The 24,914-nt window shown below is 59.0% G+C and overlaps 11 protein-coding genes across 11 annotated transcripts; 6 read left to right on the forward strand and 5 right to left on the reverse strand.

Annotated features, from left to right (window-relative positions):
- Positions 1-1,030: 1,030 nt before the first annotated feature.
- B0H64DRAFT_328392 (uncharacterized protein) lies at positions 1,031-3,214 on the reverse strand (the record flags this gene model as incomplete). Its single annotated transcript, XM_062800828.1, has 3 exons — positions 1,031-1,843; positions 1,897-2,163; positions 2,222-3,214. The coding sequence occupies 3 exons, from the start codon at positions 3,212-3,214 to the stop codon at positions 1,031-1,033; spliced, it is 2,073 nt and encodes a 690-aa protein (XP_062655939.1).
- Positions 3,215-4,184: 970 nt separating this feature from the next.
- Positions 4,185-6,021, reverse strand: B0H64DRAFT_228440 (uncharacterized protein). The gene is made up of 2 exons (XM_062799682.1): positions 4,829-6,021; positions 4,185-4,742 (listed from the first exon to the last, which is right to left on the reverse strand). Exons 1-2 carry the CDS (start codon positions 5,781-5,783, stop codon positions 4,399-4,401), a joined length of 1,299 nt encoding a protein of 432 aa, XP_062655940.1. The 5' UTR covers positions 5,784-6,021; the 3' UTR covers positions 4,185-4,398.
- A 523-nt stretch (positions 6,022-6,544) lies between these two features.
- Positions 6,545-7,435, forward strand: B0H64DRAFT_419706 (uncharacterized protein; the record flags this gene model as incomplete). The annotated part of the gene is made up of 1 exon (XM_062805406.1): positions 6,545-7,435. One exon carries the CDS (start codon positions 6,545-6,547, stop codon positions 7,433-7,435), a length of 891 nt encoding a protein of 296 aa, XP_062655941.1.
- B0H64DRAFT_406639 (uncharacterized protein) lies at positions 7,326-8,170 on the forward strand. The gene has a single exon (XM_062804517.1). The coding sequence runs from the start codon at positions 7,793-7,795 to the stop codon at positions 8,021-8,023; it is 231 nt and encodes a 76-aa protein (XP_062655942.1). The 5' UTR covers positions 7,326-7,792; the 3' UTR covers positions 8,024-8,170.
- A 177-nt stretch (positions 8,171-8,347) lies between these two features.
- B0H64DRAFT_228476 (major facilitator superfamily domain-containing protein) lies at positions 8,348-10,622 on the forward strand. The gene has a single exon (XM_062799683.1). It carries the CDS (start codon positions 8,725-8,727, stop codon positions 10,540-10,542), a length of 1,818 nt encoding a protein of 605 aa, XP_062655943.1. The 5' UTR covers positions 8,348-8,724; the 3' UTR covers positions 10,543-10,622.
- A 392-nt stretch (positions 10,623-11,014) lies between these two features.
- B0H64DRAFT_467378 (uncharacterized protein) lies at positions 11,015-12,667 on the reverse strand (the record flags this gene model as incomplete). Its single annotated transcript, XM_062807715.1, has 5 exons — positions 12,311-12,667; positions 11,892-12,144; positions 11,550-11,651; positions 11,257-11,481; positions 11,015-11,202 (listed from the first exon to the last, which is right to left on the reverse strand). The coding sequence occupies exons 1-5, from the start codon at positions 12,356-12,358 to the stop codon at positions 11,015-11,017; spliced, it is 816 nt and encodes a 271-aa protein (XP_062655944.1). The 5' UTR covers positions 12,359-12,667.
- A 358-nt stretch (positions 12,668-13,025) lies between these two features.
- On the reverse strand, positions 13,026-15,035 carry B0H64DRAFT_406646 (uncharacterized protein). Its single transcript, XM_062804518.1, has 4 exons — positions 14,140-15,035; positions 14,003-14,084; positions 13,115-13,953; positions 13,026-13,047 (listed from the first exon to the last, which is right to left on the reverse strand). The coding sequence occupies exons 1-3, from the start codon at positions 14,842-14,844 to the stop codon at positions 13,241-13,243; spliced, it is 1,500 nt and encodes a 499-aa protein (XP_062655945.1). The 5' UTR covers positions 14,845-15,035; the 3' UTR covers positions 13,026-13,047; positions 13,115-13,240.
- Positions 15,036-15,777: 742 nt separating this feature from the next.
- B0H64DRAFT_228520 (uncharacterized protein) lies at positions 15,778-16,371 on the forward strand. The gene has a single exon (XM_062799684.1). It carries the CDS (start codon positions 15,961-15,963, stop codon positions 16,258-16,260), a length of 300 nt encoding a protein of 99 aa, XP_062655946.1. The 5' UTR covers positions 15,778-15,960; the 3' UTR covers positions 16,261-16,371.
- Positions 16,372-18,820, reverse strand: B0H64DRAFT_228522 (HMGL-like-domain-containing protein). Its single transcript, XM_062799685.1, has 14 exons — positions 18,566-18,820; positions 18,335-18,428; positions 18,230-18,281; positions 18,152-18,159; positions 17,984-18,084; positions 17,910-17,925; positions 17,668-17,850; positions 17,439-17,572; positions 17,352-17,379; positions 17,248-17,302; positions 17,143-17,195; positions 16,983-17,089; positions 16,669-16,931; positions 16,372-16,612 (listed from the first exon to the last, which is right to left on the reverse strand). Exons 1-14 carry the CDS (start codon positions 18,617-18,619, stop codon positions 16,483-16,485), a joined length of 1,278 nt encoding a protein of 425 aa, XP_062655947.1. The 5' UTR covers positions 18,620-18,820; the 3' UTR covers positions 16,372-16,482.
- Positions 18,821-19,942: 1,122 nt separating this feature from the next.
- B0H64DRAFT_228568 (NRDE protein-domain-containing protein) lies at positions 19,943-21,344 on the forward strand. The gene has a single exon (XM_062799686.1). It carries the CDS (start codon positions 20,109-20,111, stop codon positions 21,231-21,233), a length of 1,125 nt encoding a protein of 374 aa, XP_062655948.1. The 5' UTR covers positions 19,943-20,108; the 3' UTR covers positions 21,234-21,344.
- Positions 21,345-22,795: 1,451 nt separating this feature from the next.
- On the forward strand, positions 22,796-24,073 carry B0H64DRAFT_347259 (uncharacterized protein; the record flags this gene model as incomplete). The annotated part of the gene is made up of 1 exon (XM_062801361.1): positions 22,796-24,073. A coding segment is annotated over one exon (1,278 nt), but the record flags the coding sequence as incomplete, so codon positions are not given.
- Positions 24,074-24,914: the final 841 nt, after the last annotated feature.

Here is a 24,914-nt window from a genome sequence, read left to right on the forward strand (position 1 = left end):
GTTGATGGATGCGTGGAGGGCGCGGGAGGTTAGGGGGAGGGTGAGGGCGAGGGTGGGGTAGGGGAGGTGGGAGGCGATGAGGTGGAGGAGTTCGGGGGGGAGGGTGGTGAGGGTGGGTTTGGGTTTTGGGTTTGGGGGGCGGGTTGGTGTTGGTTGGGTTTGGGTTTGGGTTTCGGTGGGGATGGGGGTGATGGTTGGTGTTTGTGGTGTTGGGGTGTTGGCATCGGCGCGGGACTTGGACCGGAGATGGTGGAGGGTCCTGCGGAGTCGGTTTGGGTACCACGACGGTCCGCCCCGCCACGGGAAGTTGGTTGGGTTGGTGGAATGGTAGCCGGGAATGCCAGCCACTCGTCCGGGGCCTGCTGGTACTATTGCTGTTGTTGTGGCTAGGGTTGTTGATTCAGGGTCTGGGTCGTGGCCGGTGTCCCGGAAATCAAGGGTGCGATCCATTGTGGTTGATATTGTTGGACCGGCACGGCCCGTGGTTGTGTGATTTATTGATGTGTTGATGGTAAACGGTGGGTGATGTTGAATAGTTTGTGCCATTTAACCTTCAGTTAGGTAGTGATAGGAAAACCACTATATCGTGGAGCTTCGATGCAGGCAGGGAATGGGCGATGAACTTGAGAGTTGAACAGCTCCGTTTGTCACAAGGTAGCACCTTTAAAAGCATCAACGCTATTCTGGCTCCACGGGAGTCACCGTGTCATTCAAGGGGGTGGGCACCTCAGAAACCCTGTTTACCAATCGGATCTCTGTTTACTCCAGTACAGACATATCAGCAATCACGGTATGACTCGACGACACGATGTCGAGTCATTGATGACCCCGGAATCCCGCATTGAGGACGGCTGCCAAGAGCTGCAGTGGTCCAGAACAAGGCGCAGGAAGAACCCGACAGGGATACGAATAGGGTAAACCAGCCTCCCGATTCAGGCAACGACGCCGATAAGTGCGAGAAAACGCGAGAAACGTTCAATTATGGGTATCGTCCAAAGGCGAAAGGCATCCATCTACATACATCGCGCGCTCAAAACATATCCTTCAAATGCTGGTACACGCTCGCATCCTTCTGTCCCGCCAATCCCTCGCCTCCCGCCAAAACCCCCGTAATGCCAAGCCCGGGGCTGCCATACCCCATGTCCGCCGTCCCCGGCCCCGGCCCCGGCACGCCGCCGCCGCCGCCGCCGCCAGCCACTCCCGTCCTGCCCGTGTAGCCCTCATAGATGCGCAGCATCTCGCTCTGCAGCCGCTGCCCATTGCTAAGGGGGTCGTCTATCTGCATCGGCTGCGACGTGCCTGGTGTGGGCGCAGGCGGGCTCGCCACGCTGGCAGTGCGGCCTCGGCTCCCGGGCCGGCTGGCGGCGCCGCTGTTCAGCAGGCCCGGCACGCTAGGGCTGTAGCCGGAGCTGCCGCTGCTACCGCCGCCGCTGGTGTGCGCATACGGTGATGCCACCGCCGGCAGGCGGGTTGAACTGTCCCCGAGGCCCAGGCTGGGCGCATACGCGCGCAGCGACCGGATGGTGCGCCATAGGCGGTGCGAGACCCATGATCGCGATGACATGTCTTTGACGAGGTCGAGCGCCATGTAGAACTCGTCGCGGCACATGGCGCTGAACAGCAGGGGCGCGTGCGTGGAGGCGAGGAACAGCACCGCGATGGACGACGTGAGGAACTGGTGGTAGAAGACTTGGATGCGCCGGTACAGATCGGTTTCGTTGTTGAGCTGCGCGAGGAGGCGGATGGTTTGCTGGGCTAGGTCAACTACCTTGCGGGCGAGTGGCACGTTCTCGGAAATACTAGTTGCGCTGTGTAGAACGGGCGTGTACAGCCAGATTCGCACCTGGAGCGGTCAGCCAAGGACGGTGAGAACGTTCGGAACAGACCGCGACATACTTGGTTCAGTCTCAGCCAAGTCCAGACACGCAGCCGCTGGAGGTCGTACCGCCCCGAAGGCACCGACGGCTCGCCGTTATCCAGCCGCTGGGTTTGCATCTCCTCGGGCACGCTCTGGTACCAGTCCATGATCTCGCGGTCGAGTTCGTCAAAGTCGTGGGGCTTCAGCTCCCGGATGACGGCAGGCTCAAAATAGTCGACGAGCCTCCATATCTTGGCACCGAGCCGAGAGTATCCGATCATGGCAACCAAAAACGGATGGCCCTCCTAAAGCATGTCAGCGAAGCGAAGCGACAAAAAACGGGCGGCTGGCGACGTCTCCTACCGGGTACGGCAATTTCGGATCGATCTTGTCGTCGTGGCACACAAACGGCAGGCCGGTGCTGAAGCTCCACCGCCGGTCCAGGACGTACGCAGACCAAAAGGTATGCAGCGCGTTCCGGCGCAGCTGCGGGTCGGAAATCTTCTGCAGGCCCTCCCGGCGGTGCAGGCCGAGCTCGAAACACAGGCGGGCGACCTGGCCGATCAGACGCCAGGCGAGCACCTCGTCGTTAGAGAGGTAGCGATAGCCGGCACACAGGGCGAGGAAGGATAGCTGGGTCACGTCGGCGGCCTCGCTTGTGAGCATCTTGTCGACGGTTGGCTGGACGCTGTCGTACAGACGCACGGCCCTGTCGCTGTTGCCGTGCTCGGCCACCACCAGAGCGCAGCACAGGAGGATCTTCAGCAGCAGTGTCTTGGGGTCGATGACGATCTGATCCAGGCCGGGTGAAAGGGCGGCGCCGGTCCGTCTGGCCGTGTCGGTCCACGAGGCGATGTGCTTGATGTGCTGTTTGACCGAGTTGATGGATGTCACGGGGTACATGACGTCAATCTCCTCGCAGAAGACGTGCAGCAGGCGCGTCATCTCGGTCTCGTCGAACTCCCAGATGGGGTCGATGGCGCCCTGTGCGAGGGCATCGGAGAACACGGGGGGCAGCGAAGGGGACGCATGGGGCGTCGAATCGGGCTGCGTCCCGCTGTCCTCGTTGCTGTCTCCTACGCCGGAGTAACCCATGGTATGGAGGGTGTTCTTGGCGACACCAACGGTGAAGGCGAGGCTGGTTGGGCCGTTGAAGTAGGAGGGAACTCGGAAGGGGAGGGCAGGCCGCTGGTAGGTGCCGGACGAGGCCGAGGGAGAGGGCGTGGCGGCGCCCGAAGGGGGTGGGAGCACACGGTCCTGCAGCGGGGCGAGGCGCGCCGTCTCCTGGCGCAGCGAGTTCATGGAATTGAAGAGGGTGTCGACATGGTCCTGCAGCTGTCTGATCTGATCGGCCATCTCCCGGAACTCATCCGAGTCCTTGAAGTTGGCACAGCAGTTCGGAGCATAGAGGCATTGAAGATTGAGATGACCGCATCGCTGGCACGGCGTCTGGCCGTTGCACTTGATCTTGCGGCGTTTGCACTCGTTACTGTGAAGGGGGCGGGAGGGCAGGGTCAGGAATTCCAATCTCTGCTGTATGTCTCTCGGGTTCGGAAGCGAGATGCGTGGGTTGGATGGGTGGGTGCTTTTCTTCTGCCGCTGCTTGGTATGCACCAACATGCGGGTAACCGTCGCACCAGGGGGACCGGGGAACAGGAACAGGAACATCAAAAAAACTTAAAACTCACCATGCAATCGAGATGTACTATTTACGGAGAGAGGAGCGATAAGTTCAATGGTTAGCCAAGTGACCCAAGCCAACAACACCAACAAACAGCGACAATGGTGAATGACAGGAACAGGAATCGTGCTTACTCGATTTCTTTTGCTTCTCTGCTGCCTCGATGGGCCGTCATCATCCTCTTCAGCCCTCCTCTTCGCATTGGCACTGCTGCTGCCGGCGGCATGGGCATCGAGCGGTGACTGGGGGTGGTGGTGCTGCGGTGCGGAATTGTCTCCGGGGGCGGAAAAGGGCGATTGATGACTGTTGGCGCGATGTGGACCAACATCATGCGGCGACACGACCTGTCGGGCTGTTTCTGGGCCCTGCGGAGCCGTTGTCGTCTCCAGGAAAGAGCGCAAATCGCTGACCTGGTTTTCGAGCTGATCCATTGACACAGGCCTTCATACCTTGGAGTGGTTCAATTGCGCGCGCTCCAGTGCCAGAATCACCCGCCGCGAGGAGTTTCGGTTTTCCGCACTTGCCGAGAACCGCGCTGCGAGCCGACTGGAAGAGCGCGCCCATCAGCAACACAAGCTCGCACTCCAAGTGGAGAGACACGTGATTGCCTGCAAGCCTACCTCTTTTGGGCCTTTCATCTTTGTCGATCATGCACTGGCTTGTTGGGAACGAGGGGGATGGACCCTTGCCTTTTTGACGATTCTTGGCAGATTTGAGATTCGGGGTCGGGCCGTGTCTCAGTGTGTGTGTGCCATTGTTTGCTTCTCATGCGGGTCACTCCTAATTTAGAACACCAAACTTTCCGGCATCCATTTTAACTATCATTTCAGAACCGGATGTTAATCCAGGCGTGTCCCCTTCACTTTTGCAAAGCGCTGTAAATCCGCCCGCGGCATTCCCCAAACCCAACCCGCGCACCCTCCTCCCCACAGAACCCACGAAGCGTTACGGTATCCCCATCCTTGAGAAATGTCCGCGCATCCATCCCAGCTAGCAGAACCTCCTTCTTGCCGTTCTCCGTCATTTCCAGCAGGCTGCCGCGCTCGTCAACGCCACCGGGCCCGCTGATGGTACCAGACCCGAGCAGATCGCCGGAGCGCATGGGGCAGCCGCCTAGGGTGTGGTGCGCCAGCATCTGCGGGAATGACCAGATTAGGTGCTTGGAGCTGGTGCGGCCGATGGTGGTCGTGTCGCCCTCGGCGGCTGGTCAAGCGGTGTTAGCAAGTAAGTCCGTCCACAGATAGGTAAAAGAGAACAAAAGAAAACTGCCAGGCAGGCAGCACACGTACTCGTCAAATCCACCTCCAACCTCACATCAAACACGCTCTCGGCCCTCCCCTCCCTCAAATACCCCTGCACCTCCGGCCGGCCCTCCACCTCAACCCCCTTCGCCCGGAACGGCTCCAGCGCATCAGCCAGCACCACCCACGGACTCACCGTACTCGCAAAATTCTTGCCATTAAACGGTCCCAGCGGGACATACTCCCACGTCTGCACATCCCTCGCACTCCAGTCATTCAACAACACATACCCAAAAATATACTCCTCCGCCTCCCCCACCGCGATCCCCCTCCCCATCTCATTCCCCCTCGCCACAAAACACCCCAATTCCAACTCGATATCCAGCTTACGCGACGGCGCCGTGACCGGCTCCGGCTTCCCGTCCAGCAGGATCTGCCCGACCGGCCGGCGCACGGGCGTGCCCGACACGACGATGCTGGACGCGCGGCCGTGGTAGCCGACCGGCAGGTGCAGGTAGTTGGGCTGCAGGGCGGCGTCCGGGCCGCGGAACATGGCGCCGACGGCGAAGGCGTGGTGGTAGCCCGCGTAGAAGTCGGTGTAGTCGCCGATGGCCATGGGCAGGTGGGTGCGGACGGCGGATTGGGGGAGGAGGGCGCGGGCGCGGAGGGTGGGGTTGTCGCGGAGCAGGGAGGGGTGGGCGGTGGTGGTGGAGAGGAGGTTCTGGAGGGCGGTGCGGACCTGGCGGTGGATGGGCCGGCCTAGCTCGGCGAAGGTGTTGAGGGTGGGTTGGGCGAAGGCTTCGGGGAGGTTGGGGATGGAGGGGAAGAGCTGGGATGAGAGGTCTGGGTTGGCGGTTAGGACTTTGAGGTCGAGGGCGTATGAGCCGATGGCTACGGCGGCGTGCGGCGCGGGGTCGTCGGGGGTTGAGATGATGCCGAACGGGATGTTGGCGAGCGAGAAGTCGCTGGCCGGGTCGATGTCTGGCACCCACGAGCTTGCCATCTTGAGTGAATTTTGTGTGTATTGGCGTTGGTGTTGGGGGTTGTGTATGATGCCGCACCGTGATGTCTCGGGGTGTGGTATGTTGATGTATGTGGTCTGCTATGTATGCTATTGCCCGTCGGGCCCTCCGCGGGGCAGCCCGATGCAAGCCGACGCCCCACCTGCCCGTCCCGCACCGTTCCGCGCCCTCGGAGCCGGATCCTGATGGGCACTCGGGTTGGGGTCCACCACTTGGTTGCCAGCGGTTAAAATGGTGGGTGTTCGCGGTCAACAGGATGGGACATATATGGCATATGACATGACCTTCAAGTTCGAGGGGCTGCCAAAGCAGGGTAACAGAATATCACCCATGACGGATGGTGGTATCGAGTGATGTAACACCCGGCACTCTCCGCTCATACTCGTCAAATCTTAATAAAGATCTCCGTCGCCTCGCATGCCTTTCTCAATATCGTCCGATCCTCACCACAACTACATATGACGTCCAGAAACAGGATGAGCTCATGAGCAGCAAGCCCCTTACAGGGGCTCAGCGTGGGGTGGTGGGCCTCACCATACCGTTGGGGCCAACCGGGTTTGTCCCTGCAGCGCCAAGGGGAGGGCGTCACCATGTCGGGGTTCTGGATAAGATGAGATGGGCACAAGTCGTTCGTCCGTCTCATCACCCCATTGACTCTGTCACCAGGTCTGGTCTTACCAGCCCGTCATCACACCGATTGCCTCCCATCAATCCCGCCACAGCCACCACCACCCACCACGCCATGGAAACAACCACGGCCACCCTCCCCCTCGCGGCAGCAGCCCCCGCGCACCGCCCCGCACGCCGCCTGACCCGGCACGCGCGAGTGCAGCCGGCCACGATCTTCCACCCACAGGACCCGAGCCTCTCGCCAGAAGCGCACTTCCCGCTGCAGACCGTCTCGGGCCCGGACCGCGCCCCCTTCCCGCGCTTCATCAACCGCTTCGACAGCCGCGAGATGCTGCTGGTCGTCGACGGGTCCTGCGTCAACAACGGCCGGCACGCCAACCGCCTCGCCGACCCCACCGGCGGCTGGGCCTTCGTCTTCAAGGGCGCGGGGTCGAGCACTCCCACCCCGCCGGGCATGCCATCCCACCACCACCACCACGAGCCTGGGACCACCCCCCCTAACGCCGCCACTTTACCACCCGCAGCAGGGCGCGTCGCCTTCCCGCTGGAGCGGCACGGCCCGTCCGGGGAGCGGGCAGAACCCACATCCAACCGGGCAAAACTGCGGGCGGTGATCGGGGCGCTGCAGTTCCGGGCGTGGGGCGACGAGGGGTGGCGGCGGGTGGTGGTGCTGACGGACCTCGAGTACGTGGTCTGGGGCGCCACGCGCTGGCTGCCGCGGTGGGTGGCGCGCCGCTGGCGGAAGCCGCGCCATTGCCCTGGGGGTGGGCGGCGGTATGGGAATCGGGATTTGTGGGAGGAGCTGCAGGCGACGGTGGAGGAGTTGCGGGTTGGGGGGTGTGAGGTTTCGTTTTGGTTGGTGAGGGGGGGCGAGGTGGAGGTGGGGGATGGGGGGGATGGGGGGGTTATGGCGCGGGCGAAGGAGGCGGCGAGGCGCGCGGCGAGGGGGTTTGAGGGGGAGGAGCCGGATGCGTTTACGAAGATTTCGGGGGCTATGGTGTGAGTGAGGGGTTTGGCGGCAGGTTTGGGAGACTCAAAAGTTGTGTTTGTTTCGTCCTGCACCGAGGAGGAGGAGGGGCGCTTTTCTTGCGTCGACCGTTCTGGGTGGAATCAGCAGTTATCCGGGTACCAGCACCGTTCTGTTGACGAAGGGCCACCTGGTTTCAGTAAGGGAAGACATCCTATTACTTCGTACTATTTGATCTTTTATCTGTTATTAATTAAGTGGGTGGTAGTTCTAGGTACCGGTCGTTTTCTGAATGGGTCAAGATTTGCAGTCAATACTCATCTACGAATGGCCAAGGCCGAGTCAACGGAGTGGCCGACGTTGGAGACAAGCTTGGTTGGAGAAGCATGACCTATGGATGCTCTGGCTGGCCTAGCATGGTTACACTGCGCAGTCACGGCAGAGATTCGCATGCCGATCTACCACACCAACTTCTCGGACGTCGCGAGGCTGTCGAGCGGCGAAATGGAGGAAGAAAAATCGGACCATGGCGGCGGGCCCGACAATATTGAAATGGGCGGGCCTCGGTATGCAGACAGGAAGCTCCGGTGGACCGGTTGCAGTGGAAGGATGGGCAAACCCTGAACTTGGCGCTGTAACTCGCTCGGCGGTGGTCGTATTCCGTCGGCGAGAGGCTGCAATGGAACGCTCAAAATCTGCACACCCGACGGGAAACAACGACCCACAGCCCCGCTATCGGTCTCAGGTGTCACGCGCCCTCAATAAACCAACAAATTCACCATCTTTTCGGGTTGGACCCAAGAGTTACCTTAGTTATCAGATCCTATTTCTGTGCAACCTCCGCTGGTTTTCGCGAGGGGAGGAGGGGTAGCCTCGGCGAAGAAGGTGAGGGCTCCCTGCTAATTCGGCCCGTTTTGGAAAAGAACTGCTTATCAGATGGATCTGATTAGATCTATTGGTCGGCCGTGACAGGGCCTTTCCGGCCTGGGCGCGGCGAGCATCGGACTCGGCCGCCCCTTCTTGGGTTTTCCGCCGGGAGTGGTCGCGCGTCAATTGGTGCAACCTTCCACAAGGAATCCCTCGCCTTGGGAATAATGCGACAATTAAAATTCTGCGTGGGCGAAGATGCCCAGATGGGATGTTTTCCACGTGGGAGTCGCATGGGGGTTACCCACTTCCCCCAGAACATAAATATTGCCTGTGGGAACTTGAGCTTGGGCTTGCTGATCTCTACTGCATCACAGTCGTAGTTCCTTACAAGTAAACGTTCTGTGTGTGACGGTGTGTTCGTTGTTTTGCTCCTGTGCTGCATTGACAACTCGACCATGGCTCGCGGCGGTGACAACAACCCGCCCTTCGAGGCCACCGCGACGGCGGACAGCGCACACTCCGACCTACCCGGCCGAGCCTCTTCGGTCTCGATCTCCCCCTCCGACGACAAATCCCCCGGTGTCCGCCGTGCTGAGGCTCTAGCTGCTGTCTTGACCACCACGGACCGCGTCTTCATCTTCCTAGGCGTCTTCCTCGTCGCCTTCGCCTACGGCCTTGACGGTGTCCTCCGCTATGCCTACCAACCCAAAGCGACCGCCTCCTTTTCCCAGCATTCGCTGCTGGCGACCGTCAACGTACTGCGGTCCGTCATCGCTGCCGCCGCTCAGCCCACGTCGGCCAAGATTGCCGACATCTTCGGTCGCGCCGAGCTGGTCGTCCTCTCCGTCTTCTTCTACGTCCTCGGCACCGTCATCGAGACGGTCTCAACCAACGTGTCGACCTTTGCGGCGGGCGCCCTCATCTACCAGATCGGATACACCATGATCATGCTGCTCGTCGAAGTCATCGTCGCCGACATTACATCGACGCGCGCCCGTCTCATCTTCAGCTACGTCCCGGCCATGCCTTTCCTCATCACCACGTGGGTCAGCGGCAACGTCTCGCAGGCCGTCCTCGAAGTCACCGACTGGCACTGGGGCATTGGCATGTGGTGCATAATCTACCCCGTGTGCGCCATGCCCCTGATCATAAGCCTGACCCTCGTCGGCCGTCGCGCCCGGAAGCAGGGCATCATGGAGAAGTACTTTGAGGACGTCAAGGGCATGCCGTGGGGTGCTTTCCTCGTCGACCTCTTCTGGCGCCTGGATGTGATCGGCGTGATCCTCCTGATCGCCGTCTTCGCCCTCATCCTCGTCCCCATGACCATCGCCGGCGGTTTCGAGGCCTCCTGGACAGCCCCGCAGATTCTCGGCCCGCTCATCGTCGGCGTCTGCACGATTCCCATCTTCGTCTTCTGGCAGCTGCGCGCGCCGCACCCTCTGGTGCCCTTCTACCTGATCAAGGACCGCGCCGTGTGGGGTGCGCTCGGCATCGCCATGCTGCTCAACTGGGCCTGGTACATGCAGGGCGACTATCTCTTCACCGTCCTGCAGGTCGCTTTCGACTTCGACGACATGACGGCCACACGCGTGTCGTCTTTCTACAGCTTCTTCAGCGTCGTTTCGGGCTGCATCCTCGGCCTCGTCGTCTACAAGGTTCGCCGGCTCAAGATCTTCATCGTCGCCGGCACCTGCCTCTTTATGGTCGCCTTCGGCTTGCTGATCCGCTACCGCGGCGACGCCGACACCTCCAGCCGGGCGGGCGTCATCGGCGCCCAGGTCGTCCTCGGTCTCGCCGGCGGTATGTTCCCCTACCCGGCGCAGGCGTCGCTGCAGGCCGCGCTCAAGCACGAGCACCTCGCCGTCATGACCGGCCTGTACCTGGCCACCTACAACCTCGGCTCGGCCTTTGGCGGCGCCGTCTCGGGCGCCATCTGGACCCAGGTTCTGCCCGGCCAGCTAAACGAGCGCCTCCTCGATTTCAACAACGCCACCCTGCCCACCCTCGCCTACGCCGACCCCTTCACCTTCTCGAAGGAGTACCCCGTCGGCACCGACGAGCGTCAGGCCGTCATCGAGTCGTACAAGTACGCCCAGCGCCTGCTGACCATCACGGGTATCTGCCTGTGCGTGCCGCTGATCGCCTTTGCCGCCGCGCTGAGGAACCCCAAGTTGAACGACGAGCAAACGCTGGCCCAGGACAAGCAGGCCGTCCAGGTCCCTGCCGCCGAGCAGGCGGAGAAGCGCGGGGATACCAAGGAGGTTGCGCCGTGATTTGATGATACCCCCAAGAGAGATTCTTGTTTTATCCAACCAGAGTAGTAGTAGCAGCCTATCTGTCGTTGGAAAGCAATTTAATGTTAATGATTAACTTACTACGAGGCGAGCTGTGGCTACCAAAACCTAACCGCCGCCTCCACCACTATTATGCTGGTGATAAAAGCCGCCCAAGGCGCACCGCACCGGCCATGAATGAGTTTGAGGTTGACGAGACCGCCAATATGTTCTATTCTACTTTACATTCTTGCCCCTCGCTATGTCCCCGCCGTAAAGAACGAGTCGAAGGGAACACGATTCGTGCCACGGAGTATCCGTCCAGCCGACGCCGACAACCGCGTAGGGAGACCGGGTACGTTCTCTCTCTCATGGGGAAACAAGTCCGGCCGTGCTCCTCGCGGCCTTCCACGGCTTGATGCCAACTGTGACAAGCGACATCATACATGAATAGGGGAACTGGTGATTGGGCTCAATCGGACAGCCCAGCTTCCCGCTCGATGGCCTCCTTGCTTGGGGACCACTTGTCTTGAAGTGCCCTGTCCAGCGTCAGCCCGTAGACTTCCTTGGGCCACCACTGGCCCCAGCTGGTGAGAAGGATTTGCTCCGGATCCGCGGGGAAGTCGTCCCGGGTGAATGCTCGGAGGATGCTGTGCGCGCCTACATTCGTCAACTTCGTCACCCTGCCTACCAGACGGGGCTCCAAGCACCTACCTTCAGCAATCGACTGAGCACCGGGCATATCCTCACTGAACAACCCCGACTTCTTTACGAGGTTCGTACCGGGGATGAAACCCGGCGAGACAGCGACGACGGTGCACTGGCCTGCCAACTCCCGCCGCCACCAGTGCGCGCTGACCAGCTGGACGAACTTGGTCTGGCAGTACGTCGTGTAGAGGTCGATAACTGTGTCCGCCCGGAGGTCCCTCTCCAGCGATTCTGCCGCTACCGTCAGTGTCAACCTTCTCGTTACAACTCCCATGTCAGATACTCGGACTGGCACGTACCTGTCTGACCCACGAGCCTCACCGCCCCGGACGAGACGATGACGACCCTCGACTTGGACTCAACCAGTTTGTCGCGGAACAGATGCAGCAGGTAATGTTGCGCTACAACCGCTCGTTAGCAAGCCCATCCCAGTCAACTCCCAGACAACCACCCCTCCCCTCCCACCCCTCTTCCTATCTCAACCCCTTAAGGACACAACAAAAGAGACTCACAAAGATGGTTCACCACCGCCCCCTCCCCCCACCCCCACGGCCCGACCTTCTCCTTCCGATTCGGCTCCCCCAGCGCCGCATTCAACAACAAATAATCCACCCTCCCCCCCTTTCCCTCCTTTCCCTCACCCCCCTCACCACCACCCCCTTCCCCACCACCACCACTAACAAGCCTTGCCAGCGCCTCCCACGCAAAGGCGCGCGCGCCGGCGAGGTCGAACAGCTCGAGCGGCAGCACCGTGACGCTGTGGCGGGCCGCGTCGTAGCGCAGCGTGTCGAAGGCTGCCAGCGTGCGCGGCACGTCCCGCGCGCCCAGGATGATGCGGTAGGGTTGTTGGACGGGGGAGGGTTGGGTGAGGAGGTGTTTGAGGAGTTCGAAGCCCTGTGCGGTATTAGTGTTAGTGCTGGGTGGGGGGCATGGGAATGGGATGGGATGGGTATGGCGGATGGGATGGGTAATGGGTATGGGTGTATGAGCTGGGGAGTGAGGAGTGAGAGTGAGGGTTGGGGGGCAAGGAGGGCGTTGAAGGGTGTCGATATTAACGTACCATGCCGGAGGAGGCGCCGGTTGCGATGATGGTTTTGGCGGAGAGCATTTTGGAAGTGGCTTTTTGACGGTATTAAGCGTTGTTCTCGGGAGGTGAGGATGGTGGAAATGATTGAGAATGAGATGGAAAACAACAATGGGAAGACATGGTGAACGAAGTATTGGTATATGTATCTTTGAGTTTGACGTTGAACTCCCTGATGCTATGTACACCCTGACGTCTAAGTCCGTAACGGTGGGGCTGGGTTATCTCCGAATCTCGAATTGCGGTGCCAACAGTGATTATGAATCAGGGGACAGCCGATATTTACTACTTTGATCCTTTTGGGAAGTGTTGCGCGGTCCGGAAGCAATGCCTGCCGCTCCTTCATCTGTTAAACGGACCCATCAGCGATGTAACAAGCCTGAGACCGGAACCAAAAGGGCAGACGGTGAATACTATTTGCAACTATCCAGGTCGTACGTAACCAACACACACATTACAGCTCTCTCGTATCCGCATTTACATCATGTATCTCTTTATGAACAAAACAAGGAAAGACATCATCAGATCGTCGCTCATCGCTGCCATGTCTCTGCAACCCAAACCCCCCAGACCCCATCCAGCATCGTGTTTACAACCAACATCCGAATGCACTGTAGCCGTCCAACTCTGAACACGAAACCGCCCATCAAACCCAACGTCTCCCTCTCATGTTAAAGTAGCCAACATAGCCCTCATCAACTTCGGCGGCGGACCTATTAACACAAGAAATCAGCAAAAGGCGTTCCCACACCCCGTGGCCCGACCAGGATATATCCATACCCATACGAAAGAAAGAAAGAGAAAGCGATAAAAAAGGCACAGCACCACACACACACAAACGAACACACACACACACCACACAAACAAACACAAACCAAAACCCACCATCCACAAACAAAACACCAACTACCGATACCTCGGCATGCTAATAGACAGCCTACCTCGCTTATCCCTCTCAATGCGCGGGCCCCCGCGGCTCGGTTCCTGGATCTGCTCGATCTCCTCCTCATACAGAACCAGCTCGCCCGTGCTGAGGCGCTCGGCGCGGACCAGCTCACCACCACCACGGCTGAGGCTGCGGCTGCGGTGCCGACTGTGGCTGTGACTATGCCGGTGGCGGCTGCGGCTGCCCTCGCGCCGCGCCAGCTGCGTCTCCAGGTGGCGGATCTCGGAGCGCAGGTCGTCCGTCTCGTACGCGCCCGAGTGCCGGTGGTGGTGGTGGCGCCGCTCGCCGGCGAGGGCGACGGGCCCGACGGGGACGTGGCCTGATACCTCGCGCGAGCGGTCGACTACGATGGCGGGCGGGCCGCTGGTGCTGGTGTAGGTGTCGTAGGAGGAGGTGGTCGTATCGTATGTGTCGTAGGAGGTGGTGGTGTAGCGGGCGGGCGAGACGTCGCGGACGACGGTGGTTTTGACCACGTCGACGGGGTGGTGGTGGTGATGTGGGGGGTTGGCATCGATGATGACCGGGCCTGTGCCGCCGGGTATGACCTGGGCGGCGGAAGGTGGGGGGAAAGCAGGAGTGGCAGGGCTGGATTCATAGATCTCGGTCCGGCGCTCGATGCGCTCTTCGATGATGTCGCCTGCGCTCGAACGAGCAGTGACGATTTCGAGTTCACCTGTGGGTGTTAGCCGGGAGGGGTGTAGGAATGGGAAAAGAGAACGAACCCTTCTTGTACTCATCGCTGAGCTTCAGGAGGTCGTCAATATTATGCTGGCCGAGAGCCTTCTGCACGATGACCACGTTGCCCTAGGGCCGTCAGCATTCTCCGTCTGGCCCTTCCTCAGCGCGGATGGGAACCCACCTCCTCCACATAGGGATACCCCAACTCAATCAACGCCCGCTTCGACACCAGCCGAGCCGGGATGCGCGTCTTGCCCTTCTTGGGGTACTCGCTCCTGGTCGTGAGCGTGGTACCGCCACTCTCACTCGACGAGCTGCTCGAGCTCGAGGACCTCGACCGGCCGCGGCGGCGACTCATCGCTCTCGAATCACGGCTCCTCGTACGGCGCCGCGTCCTCACAACCTCCCTCTCCCGCACGCGCTCGGGATACGCATGGAAATCCTCGTCCCCATACCGGTGCGGATCCGACACCTGGATCTCATCAAAGTGCTCCCGCTCCCTCTCGGCATACACCCGCGGCGGCGGCAGCGCTTTGGTGCGCGGCAGCGGGATATCCACATAATGCGGCACGCGCGGCGGCTCATCCCTGCGGGCAGGCGGGCCATACTCCTCATCCCTCTCCCAGTAGCGCTTCGCCGGCTTGCGATCGAACGTATCCAGACTCGACTGCCTGCGCATCAACCTGCCCGGGCGCGGCCTCGGCGAGGGGCTCCTGTACCGGTCCTTCTCGATCACCACGCGCGACCTCTCCAGCTCGGGCGACGGGGGCGAGACAGGCCGACGCCAGAACTCAGGCGGGGGCGGCGACGGCCGGCGGCGAGCCGGCGGCGGGGGCTCGTCGTCGTACACCACGCGGCGCCGCTCGCGCGACCGTTCCCGTACCATCACCGACTCGCGGTCATCATCATCGTGCCCGCGGAACCGCCGTCCCTCCCGCTCCCTATCCCGATCCAACGGCGGCAGCGGCGGTGGGCCCACGGATCTGTCATCTCTATCTCTCTCCCGATCCCTCTCCCTTTCTCTGTCTCGATCCCGATCCCGATCCCGATCCCGATCCCGATCCCGATCCCGATCCCAGTCCCTCTCGCGCTCCCTCTCCCAAGGCGGCGGCGGTGGCAGTCGCGATGTGGCCGACAGCGGGGGCCCGCCGCGGCGCACATAGACGTGGTCGTCGTCGTCCTCGAAGCGCTCGCGCACCTCGCTGTAGCGGTCGCGGTCGCGGTCGCGGTCAAGGTCGCGGTCCCAGCGCTCGGTGCGCTCCGCTGTTCGGTAGGCCATATCTTCTTCTCTTTTGGCGGAATGGGGTTGGCCAAGTCAGGCCGGGCCTGGTTGTATGTATGTACCTGGTTTGGCCGGTAGAGGAAATGGAAGGAGGGGTCGGTTTTGGTGGGGCCGGCGGTCGTGGGGTGCAGGGCTGAATGGGCGCAGACTCAGAAGCCTGGTTGGGTGGGTGGGTTTGGCTCCGTCCTTCAGCGTTGTTGGGGATATCGATGTCCTGGGGCGATATCTTGATATGGGACGAGGTTGGTGGTTTTGCGGGCGGGTGTTTGGATGGATTTTTATTTCGGGTGCAGAAACGGGGAGGGGTTGCAAGGAGAGTGCAGGGTTCCCTCGGCGGTCCCAAGTCCAAGATGTTGGTCCTATGACGACACAAAGTGACCGGGGGCCACCTACCAAGCGAAGAGGGAGCCAAGGCTCTCCAGCTGGCACACGAATGGTCTGTGTGCCGCCCCCTGCCTGTTTCACGGCAGTGCAAGGCGCGCGGAGCTTCGAGACCCACTCGTTGTCTCGGGAAGCCTCCAACTCTTCTTCCTCCGGAGCTCAGGTTCAACGAAGAATGCAGCCATTTGAGCGATCGACTGGGTCTAAAACTTGGTACTTCAGCGTTCGTTGAAGTCCGAGAACTCTCGTGGCATGTTTCTACCCATTGAGTAGATTGAGACATCAAATCGACAGCAGGATCCTCGGACAGAGACACCCCCGAACTTGGCATGTACATACATGTACAATGCCCAAGAAGCCCACACAGTTCGATCCGGTCACAGAAGATCTGTCTACGTACATGTAGATTTTGTTACATTATTAGGTAATTTGCTATTTTGCTGGCGTTTATCGTCGTTGTATTGGGCGGCCGCTTTTTACGAAATCTCGGGCATCTCCGTTCCATCCATCTCCAATAACCTTTGGCGGAGAACTCGTCGGTTTACATGCACAATGACGTCCGCGCTCAATATTGTATTCTTCGAAACGGTGAGGCAGTCAACCTTGCGTCACCATCTTCACCTTTCTCCTCACAAATGAGATAAACAATCAGAGCAATACGTTAAGACGGACAACCGCGGTCTTTTAATCCTTATTTTGACTCCCTCATACCATGCAGAACTTTTGACGTCCCGGATCTGGTGCACTATGCGAAAATATATGGAACCCAAGCGTCACCTTTTCCCAATCAACTCCGGAATGATGTGACTAAGTAAAACATATGGAAACCTTTCATACAACCCAAAACACTCCGCTGGAGGCCTATTGCGGAGCACTGGATGTTGCCTCGGCGGGGCGTTCATGTAGCGTAAGGTGGAAGCTGCGGATAATGGAATCGGCGTCGTCGATGGCAATCGGCCGCACATCAGCCATCGCCTTGATCTTGGCAGTCCTAGAAGAAAGCTGTCAGCTTTATACCTCCCTTCACTGCAGGGGGGGTCTACATACACCTCCTTGACTTGGTCGTCAGTCATAACGAGGCCGAGCTGTCCGACTCTGGTCTTGACGGCGTTCCAGCCAGTCAGACGCGAGGCAAAGTGGACGTAGCGGGTCAGGCCGAAGTCGGCGGGGTTGAGAATCTCATATGTGCTGGGGTTGTTGAGGATGGCCTTGGCGTGGATGCCGGCCTTGTGGGTGAAGGCGCAGAAGCCGGTGATGGGGTTGTTGAAGGGAGTGTTGATTTCGACAGCCTCGGCAACCAGATCCTCAATCTATAAGGGGTCAGAGTGGCTCAAAGGTACCATGCTGAATGTGTGACTCACCTCCTTGAGCAAGGGGAGCTTGTACTTGCTCTTGACGTAGTCAGGGGCGCTCACGACCATGCGGGCAAGAAGACCGCCGAGGGGCGTGATACCATTACGCTCACCGACTGCAATTTGGTTAGAAATGGCGACTACACGGTACAAGTTCTTGTGCACTTACTGCCGAGCACACTGGTGTCAATGTGGGTAGCACCAGCCTCGAGGGCGCAGTAGCTAAGACGGAGTTAGGAACTGCAAATTGGAGAGGGCAAGGAAGGCGGCATACGCGTTGGCGATACTGCAGCCGGTATCATCGTGGAAGTGTGTTTCAATATCACAAGCTAGCAACGTCAGCATAATCCTCCTCCAAGGTGGATCAAATCAACATACAAACAACGCCTCTGAGCGTCCGGACGAGCTGTTGCGCCGAGTCAGCACCAAAACTGTTTAGTCATACTCGAGTTACTGAATACTTACGTCGTAGACCTGTCTGGGGGTAGCACAGCCAACCGTGTCGGCGATACCAACCCGGTTCACGCCGACCTTGTCGACCGCCCTGTACAGAGATAGGAGGTCGACCAGGTCGGACCGGAAGGAGTCCTCGCTGGAGACTGCTGGTCGTTAGAACTCAAAGCATCCAAGCAACCACGAGCCAGCTATCAGGAGGTCAAGCGGTAGTGGAGGGAGAACACCGGGCTTGACTCACAGCGCACTTCAAGGCCCTTAGACTTGATGTACTCGATCACCTCGATCGCTGTCTTCTCAATGTAGGCCATATCCTTGCCATGGCTGTGTTCCCGAAGGAAGCTAGACGTGCCAATGACGACGTCCAGGCCGTCAACACCAGTCTCGACCGCGAGCTTCGCATCGCGCATGTCGCAGCGGACGTCTGGTTGCTTGTTAGTGGGGTGGGCGTGGTGGGGTGGACCGCCGAAACCGGTGACTCACGTGTCAGAATCTTGGCCTATGTGCGCTGTCAGTCGGCAAATCCAATGCGTTCAGGCGCGCGCAGGGGAGCGTACCTTCAGGCCAAGCTTGCAGATGGCTTCGCAGTCCTTGCGCGACTGCTCGGACGCGGCCGGCGAGGTCAATTCGATGTAGTCGACGCCGAATTCATCGAGGGCTGCACGGGGGTTGCGTGTTAGTGGGCGGAAGAATTGTCGAGCATTGAATGGTTGCGAGAGTCATACCCTTGGCACTGTTCGCGAAACAAAGTCAGCAACTGGTCTCCAGGGGCCGTTCACGGGTCTGTGCTTGGGAATACTGACATCTTGATCTTGGTCTCGGTGTCGAAGTAGGCGTTGGCGAACTGCTCGCCCTCTAATCAGGGGTCAGCGGGGAAATCGAGGGGCAATTGTTCGCCGGTTACGGACCACGCAGAGTCGACTCGATGATCTTGAACTTGTTGACATTCGACAGGAAGTCGCCAACCGGCTGGTATGGGCTCGACGGCTTGAACGAGGCACCCTGTAATCGCAGGCATGAGTATCACGACAGTAGCTAATAAAATGACCAAGTGCGAGGTGCTGGTGGTGGGTGGTGTAAATGTGTCGATAAGGTGATAAGGGGGCTTGATTGATGCAGGGCAGGAGAATGGAACATACCCCATTTGTGCCATTGGCACTGCTCGCGCCGTTTGTTGTGTCTGTGCCGCACATTGTGACTGCTACTTTTTCTGCCGGGTTGCTGGCTTGTGTCTGGGTATCTGGTTGCAGGGACGAACGCAAATCTGGGGAAAGAGGAGGTTTAAAGATGCAAGGAAATGGGAAAGAAGCGGGCAGCTTCCCGATGTCGCTTGAAATAGTCGATTTCTCTGCCCCTCCCAGTGTGAGTGACTCAAGCAGAGATTTTTTCGTCGGCACCTGTAACCGCAGCAGGTGCCCCGCAGTGGCACTCAACATCGCCCTGGGGATCTGAAGACGGCCCTAAAACGACTGACTTGATTGGACAGCTGTCTGGAAACGGCGATTCGCCTCGCGTCACAGGCCGCGCCCTGCGGGCTTTTACCGGGCCGTCATGCATCTTTTCAAGATCCAAAAACCTTGGATCGGGAAGCCCGTTGCATTGGCACTCCAGAACCTGCAACCGGGCTTGAGTGCTTTGCCCCATGGCTGCAGAACCCCAACATCTGATACAAAAAAAATAAAAATAAAGCCTGGACTCGGGCTTGACAATGATGTTCCCAACTGGGTAATTTGTTCGCCGGTTGGAGGGTCCCTGGGCTGGAAGACGTTCGGTTACTGGTAAACATGCGGGGGTGGTAGAACCTAATGCGGAGTAGTCTGCAGCTGCTCGTGTGTGTGTGATTCTTCCTCCTATTGAATAATGCCATCCCGCACTTGTCCACCCCGTTGTTGCTTCCGGTGCCGGTATGTATTTGGCCGATGTGAATGACTCCCAGCAACACCCCTCCGTCCCACATGGGCTCAGGATACCTTACCGCCCCGCACCAGCCGATTGGTAACCCCCCCGACCCGCTTCTGGGCCCGCTGTGCTGGTCTGTGCATTTGCGAGATCCGGGGCCGGAATGCTGTAACTATTCTCCGACGGTTGGAGACCGGGCCAGCACCCGCAAGAGAGCAGCGGTCCAGAGGTTCCATGGCCACAAGTCTCCATTGGCCCTCCCGTGATCCAAGTGCCTGACCAACGCAACGGCAACCACATTCGCCAGGATCCAGCCTCAACCGGCTGACGTTCCATTGCAGCCCGATGCCGCTTCCGCCACTTTGGCCGCACGAAAACTGGTGTGCTGTCAGGTGATAATTTATGGAGGGATTGTTGTGTCTGACCGAGTCTAGCTCGACCACAACGCATTTCGATGAGAGTGGTCTGACCGCATGAGGCGTGACCCGGCGGTCAGATCCTGACTCTCAGGGCCGCTATAAATTCAGCGAACGGTGCTGAAATCACAACCGGCGACCAGTCTCGTGCCAGTCGGGTGTCGATCGACAGAACCCTGCATTCTCCCTCCCTGCCTGGTACATACCCAACAACGGCCCGCTTGGGAACTCCAACACTCCAATACCGGACCACCGCTGTCACACACATCCTCAGGCGTATCACACCCTACTGTTCAAAAGCACTTGCATAATTTTTAAAACACGTTCTACAACCACCTACCTATTCCACTTATCCTAATTAATAAATATGTGCATCGCCCTCTTTACAACGGCGCATCCCGATTACGCGCTGGTGGCGATCGACAACCGGGACGAGTACATCCTCCGGCCAACAAGCCGGCCGCAATGGTGGACGGCCGAGGTTGATTCGCACACCACGGCAAACGGGTCAGCAAACGACACCGATGATGAGTCGACAAAAACACAACCAAAAACGTCAACCAAGATCGAAGCCCTCTCCAGCGTCGATCTCCAGAGACCCGAGCGGGGGACGTGGATGGGCATCACGAAGGGTGGCAATTTTGCCGTGCTGACCAACTACCGTGAGACCGACACCGGCAACGCAGAACACCCCGTCAGCGGCATGCGCAGCCGTGGCGGCATGGTGACGGCATGGTTAACGGCGGATCCGGCCGAGTCGACCGAGGAGTTCGTGCACCGCATGTTGAGCGACGGCGGCGTGAAGGGTGTTGGTGGTTTCTCGCTGGTCTGCGGGAAGCTACGCAGAGTGGCGGGCGGGAAGAACATCAACCCCTTGGCCATCATTTCGAACCGCTGTGACCACGCCGGCCAGGTCCCCTGGATATGCGAGGAGCGAGGGTCTGTCTACGGCCTCAGTAACGCCATTTATCTCGAGCAGAGCGGCGAAAACAAGGAAACGCTATGGCCCAAGATTCGTGACGGCAAGGAATTGTTAAGCCGCGCGGTGGCCGCCGGCGGCAGCGAGGAGGAACTCATCGCTTCTCTCTTCAAGATCCTAGACACGGATAACTTCCCCTCCGAGCACACCATCAACCTAGAAGAGGTGATCCCCCTCCTCAAGAACTCCATCTTCATCCCGGCGCTCGGAGGCAAGGATCACCAGCAAGAGATGTGCGAGGCGCAGGAATCCGGCAGCGTGGAGATGAAGGGGCGCAACCCGTCCGCCGCCGAGACGGTGACGCCGGATGAGCAACAACCGAACGGCTTCCAGGCGGGCCTCTACGGCACCCAGCGGCAAACCGTCATGCTCGTCGACTGGGAAGGGAATGCCACGTACATTGAGCGCGCCCTGTGGGATTGCAGCGGCAATGCGATACCCAGAGGACAGGGCGACGAGACGTTCAGGTTCAGGATCGAGGGGTGGGAGCAGGAAGACGAGTTGTGCAACTAACGGTTGCCTCTTTAACGCCACCGCTGTTGATTTTACGACTTCCATGGGAGCAAGACGGTACTTTTTGGCTTGGAGGGGCTGGTTCGGAGCGTGGATCGGGGGTACTCGTTCGAGGTGTTCGGGGGTCAACGGTTCGGTCGAGTTCGGATGGAAATTGTGGGTTTACGGTTGGATTTGGTTGGTTTGGAAAACGAGCATTTTTGGGTGAATATCATTATAGATCATGCTCCCCTTTCCTTCCCACGTCGACTTCGATGATGAGTGATCACTTGTTGGAAAGGCGAGGATGTTGGTGTGTCGGAAAAAGGTGGTGTGTCACTTCCTCCTATTTTCACACGGCCACCACCTCCTATCGGCGCGCTTGTTTCCTCGAGGAGCTGGTTTCTTCCATCTGCAGTATCGTGGACTCTTTCCCTCACTCTTTCCCATCCGCCACTTTATTCTTGTCGACCTCGCATTCTTCCCCGCCAGCGCCATTGCGACCACGTCCTCGCAACTTCTCCATGCCCAGTCTTTCTCCTCATACATGAGCGATCAGCCCGCATTACAACTAAGCCATCTCTTATTGTTGTTTTAGGAAAGTACGTTTGCATTCCCACCTTGGAACGCACACATGGTCATCAGCCGAGCCGACTTGACTTCCATCCACCGCACCTGGGCTAGTTCACAACTTTAAGCACAACACCAAGCACTTGTTATTAGCCTCCACAACGTCCGCTCTGGTCTTCATATTAGTTTCACCTCTATATTCAGTTCCCTGCTAACCTACCATGAACACAAGATCGCTGTCCAACGCCCGGCGTTCTGAGTGGAACTCCCAGTCCAAGCTCAAGTCGAGCGATTCCCTCACCGATTGTGACATCCGGATCATCAAGGCGCGCTACCGAGCTCTAAAGAGTTCGATTGACTCGAACTGTTTGGCAACAGCGCACAGCGTACGAGAGCTTGGGAGCAACATCGACCACTTTGCACCGCCCGTATGCGTTGCCCGTGAGATAGATCCTTCTATTTCCTTGCGCAGTACGTGTATCCCCAACTACATATGCCTTCTGGTGGCCTCGACTCGCTCATGTCTACACAGGAATGCTCACCCAGAGATGCGGGACTGTATCTGACGATATCTTGGTGAACATCAAAGAAACCACGACCCCCTCCCGTTCAACACCACATATCGACCAGAAGCCCGTCACAGCGGCTCTACTTCAGTCCCAACAGGTCACTTCGGCCGCACAGAGTACGGCTTCCCACCAGGACCGGCCAGAAAAAGCAAGACGGCGTGCTGCCGTTACACCGACAACTGTTGGCACTCTCTGCAGTTTATTCGTCCTCTTCGTCCAGCTCCTTTGGAGCTCGCTCAGAGTCGTGGGAGGCGGTGTCGCTTCCACATTGAGATTGCTTTTGTATTCGATCACCTCCGACTGTATCATCTTCACCGAGGTTTTCCGGCTTTGGCACTCATTTGCCTATCATAGCTACGCAACACTCGTTTTCAGTGCGGCCATTATCCTGCTCAAGGCTCTATCCATCCTCAGCTGGCTCGTTGGATTCTGCCCCCGGAAAGGATGCTCAATACCACAGGAAAGCGAGCTGGTTGGGACCCCAGCCAGCAAACCTCCTGGGCTCGAAGACATGGCTCCACGGGCGAAATCAAGCTCGGTGGAAGACCAGTGATGGTCAACAACAGGACCACCAGCAACCAGGCCCGACCTTTCCATGTCAATCGTTTCCCCGGTTCTTCGTCTTTCCTTAGTGATATCAGCAACGACGAGGGGCAGATATTCGAGGCAAACCCAAGGGGTATCACAGTATTGCAACCCGGCTTAGGGATCCCAAAGTCTCGGACATTCAGCGTTATCTCCAATCTTACTCAATCCTTTTCCCATGGCTCCATTGCCCGTCAGAGGACCAGCCGCAACGTCAGCGGTGAGCCTCGCCACCAGGCTATTAACCTCCAACCCGTCCCTCGGCGTACTCTGAACGCGAAAACCCAACAAGATTCAACTTATGCAACGCCAGCAACACCGACTTTGCCTCCCGGCCAGTCTAGCAACATTGAGGAAGTCTCAACAGCCATGCCACCGCAATACTGGGCCGGCCGTTTCATGGCATTGCACGACCGCTTCCACAACGAGCTACTCGAGCCTCACCACCTCACTCAGATCTGCGAAACCCAAGCGGCCCATCCACTCGCCGATTTCACACGCCCGGCGTCAGCCGCAACCCAAAACAACCCATCGACTTCCGCCTACGCCATCACCCGATCGACCGCGAACCAAGTCAGTCCTTCAAGGCAGCCAAGCCGCAGGCGACTCCCCCAGTCTGCTACGAGCGGTGCCATCTTGCAAAGCACATCTTACAACACGCAACCCGATCCGTCCTCTGATCTCCACGCTGTATCAACACTCTCTCCAGTCCACAAACCCGCTACCACAACCTCCTACCGCCGCCGACACAACCAATACCACCTCCCAACAACGGACGAAAACTCCATCCCCGAGCATTCTCCTGCTCCCACCACCACAACCACAACCAACTCCAACAAGACCACCACCACCGCCCCATCACAAACAGCACCAACAACAACAACAACAACAACAACAAAACACACGCACAACACAGGTACGCATCACCGCATCGTAGCCACGCACCTCGCCGACGACGACGAGTCCCGCGTGCGCCGCGTGCTGCTGCGCCTGGAGTTCATGTGCACGACCGACGCCGCGCGTGTGTCGCTGCGCCAGTGGCAGGGGACGTATGCGCGGCGGACGGGGAGGGCGGAGTTTTTGCCGGATGCGGATCTTAGTGTTGCTGTTGGGGGTGGTGGTGTTGCTGCTACTGGAGGTGGTGGTGTTGCTGCTACTGGAGGTGGTGGTGTTGGTATTACTACTGCCTCTGGGGGTGGTGCGGGCCGTGGTGCTGCTGTTAGCGTTGCTGTTGGTGGTGGTGCTTCTACTACTGCTGTCTCCGGTAGTTCTGGCGACGGTGATAAGGGGACGGAGGTGAGGCGGAGGAGAGGGGTGGGCTTAGGCTCCGAGATGGGTGTCGACTCGAAGATGATTAGCAACAGAGGGAGAAATCATTCCGGTGGTTTAAGTGTGGGAACAGGAGGAGAGCATGGGCGTTCTGGAAAGGGGGGTGAAGGGGTCGTCAAGACGGGAGTGGCCCGTTGTACCAAGGGGAAAGAAGTTCAAGAGGGAGACGCTCGGCGCCTGGTGAGCGGATATCTGATTGACGGGGCGGGTGGGGGTGTTGAGCATGACGAGGGACGTGCTGGCGCTGTGGTCGGGGAGAATGTACACGGGAACATTCATAGCCACGGGCACGGGCACGAGTTCGGCAGACGTGGGAGGGAGATGGTGAGACGGTTGAAGCGGAGTTTGGTTGGCGGTGGCGGTACGGATAAACTTGAGGATGGGGAGAGGGAGACGGTCGGAACCGGCCACGGCTACGGACCGAGCCGTGCAAACGGGGAGCCTGGGGAAGGGTACCTGGCGGACTTGGAGAGTTTGGCGATTGATGAAAAGGAGAAGGGGAGAAAGGGCGGGAAAAAGTTCAGCTTCTTCTGATAGCGCTGGTTGGGGTGTTTCATTGTGTGGTATACGGGTCAAGTTGTTTGTTTATAGAGGACTGGTGGCATTGCGGGTTCTGGTGTTAGGTTTCCTCATGAGTTACGTGGGCAGT

Source organism: Chaetomium fimeti, assembly GCF_033439085.1.
Source record: "Chaetomium fimeti strain CBS 168.71 chromosome Unknown B0H64scaffold_7, whole genome shotgun sequence".
Lineage (NCBI taxonomy): Eukaryota > Fungi > Ascomycota > Sordariomycetes > Sordariales > Chaetomiaceae > Chaetomium > Chaetomium fimeti.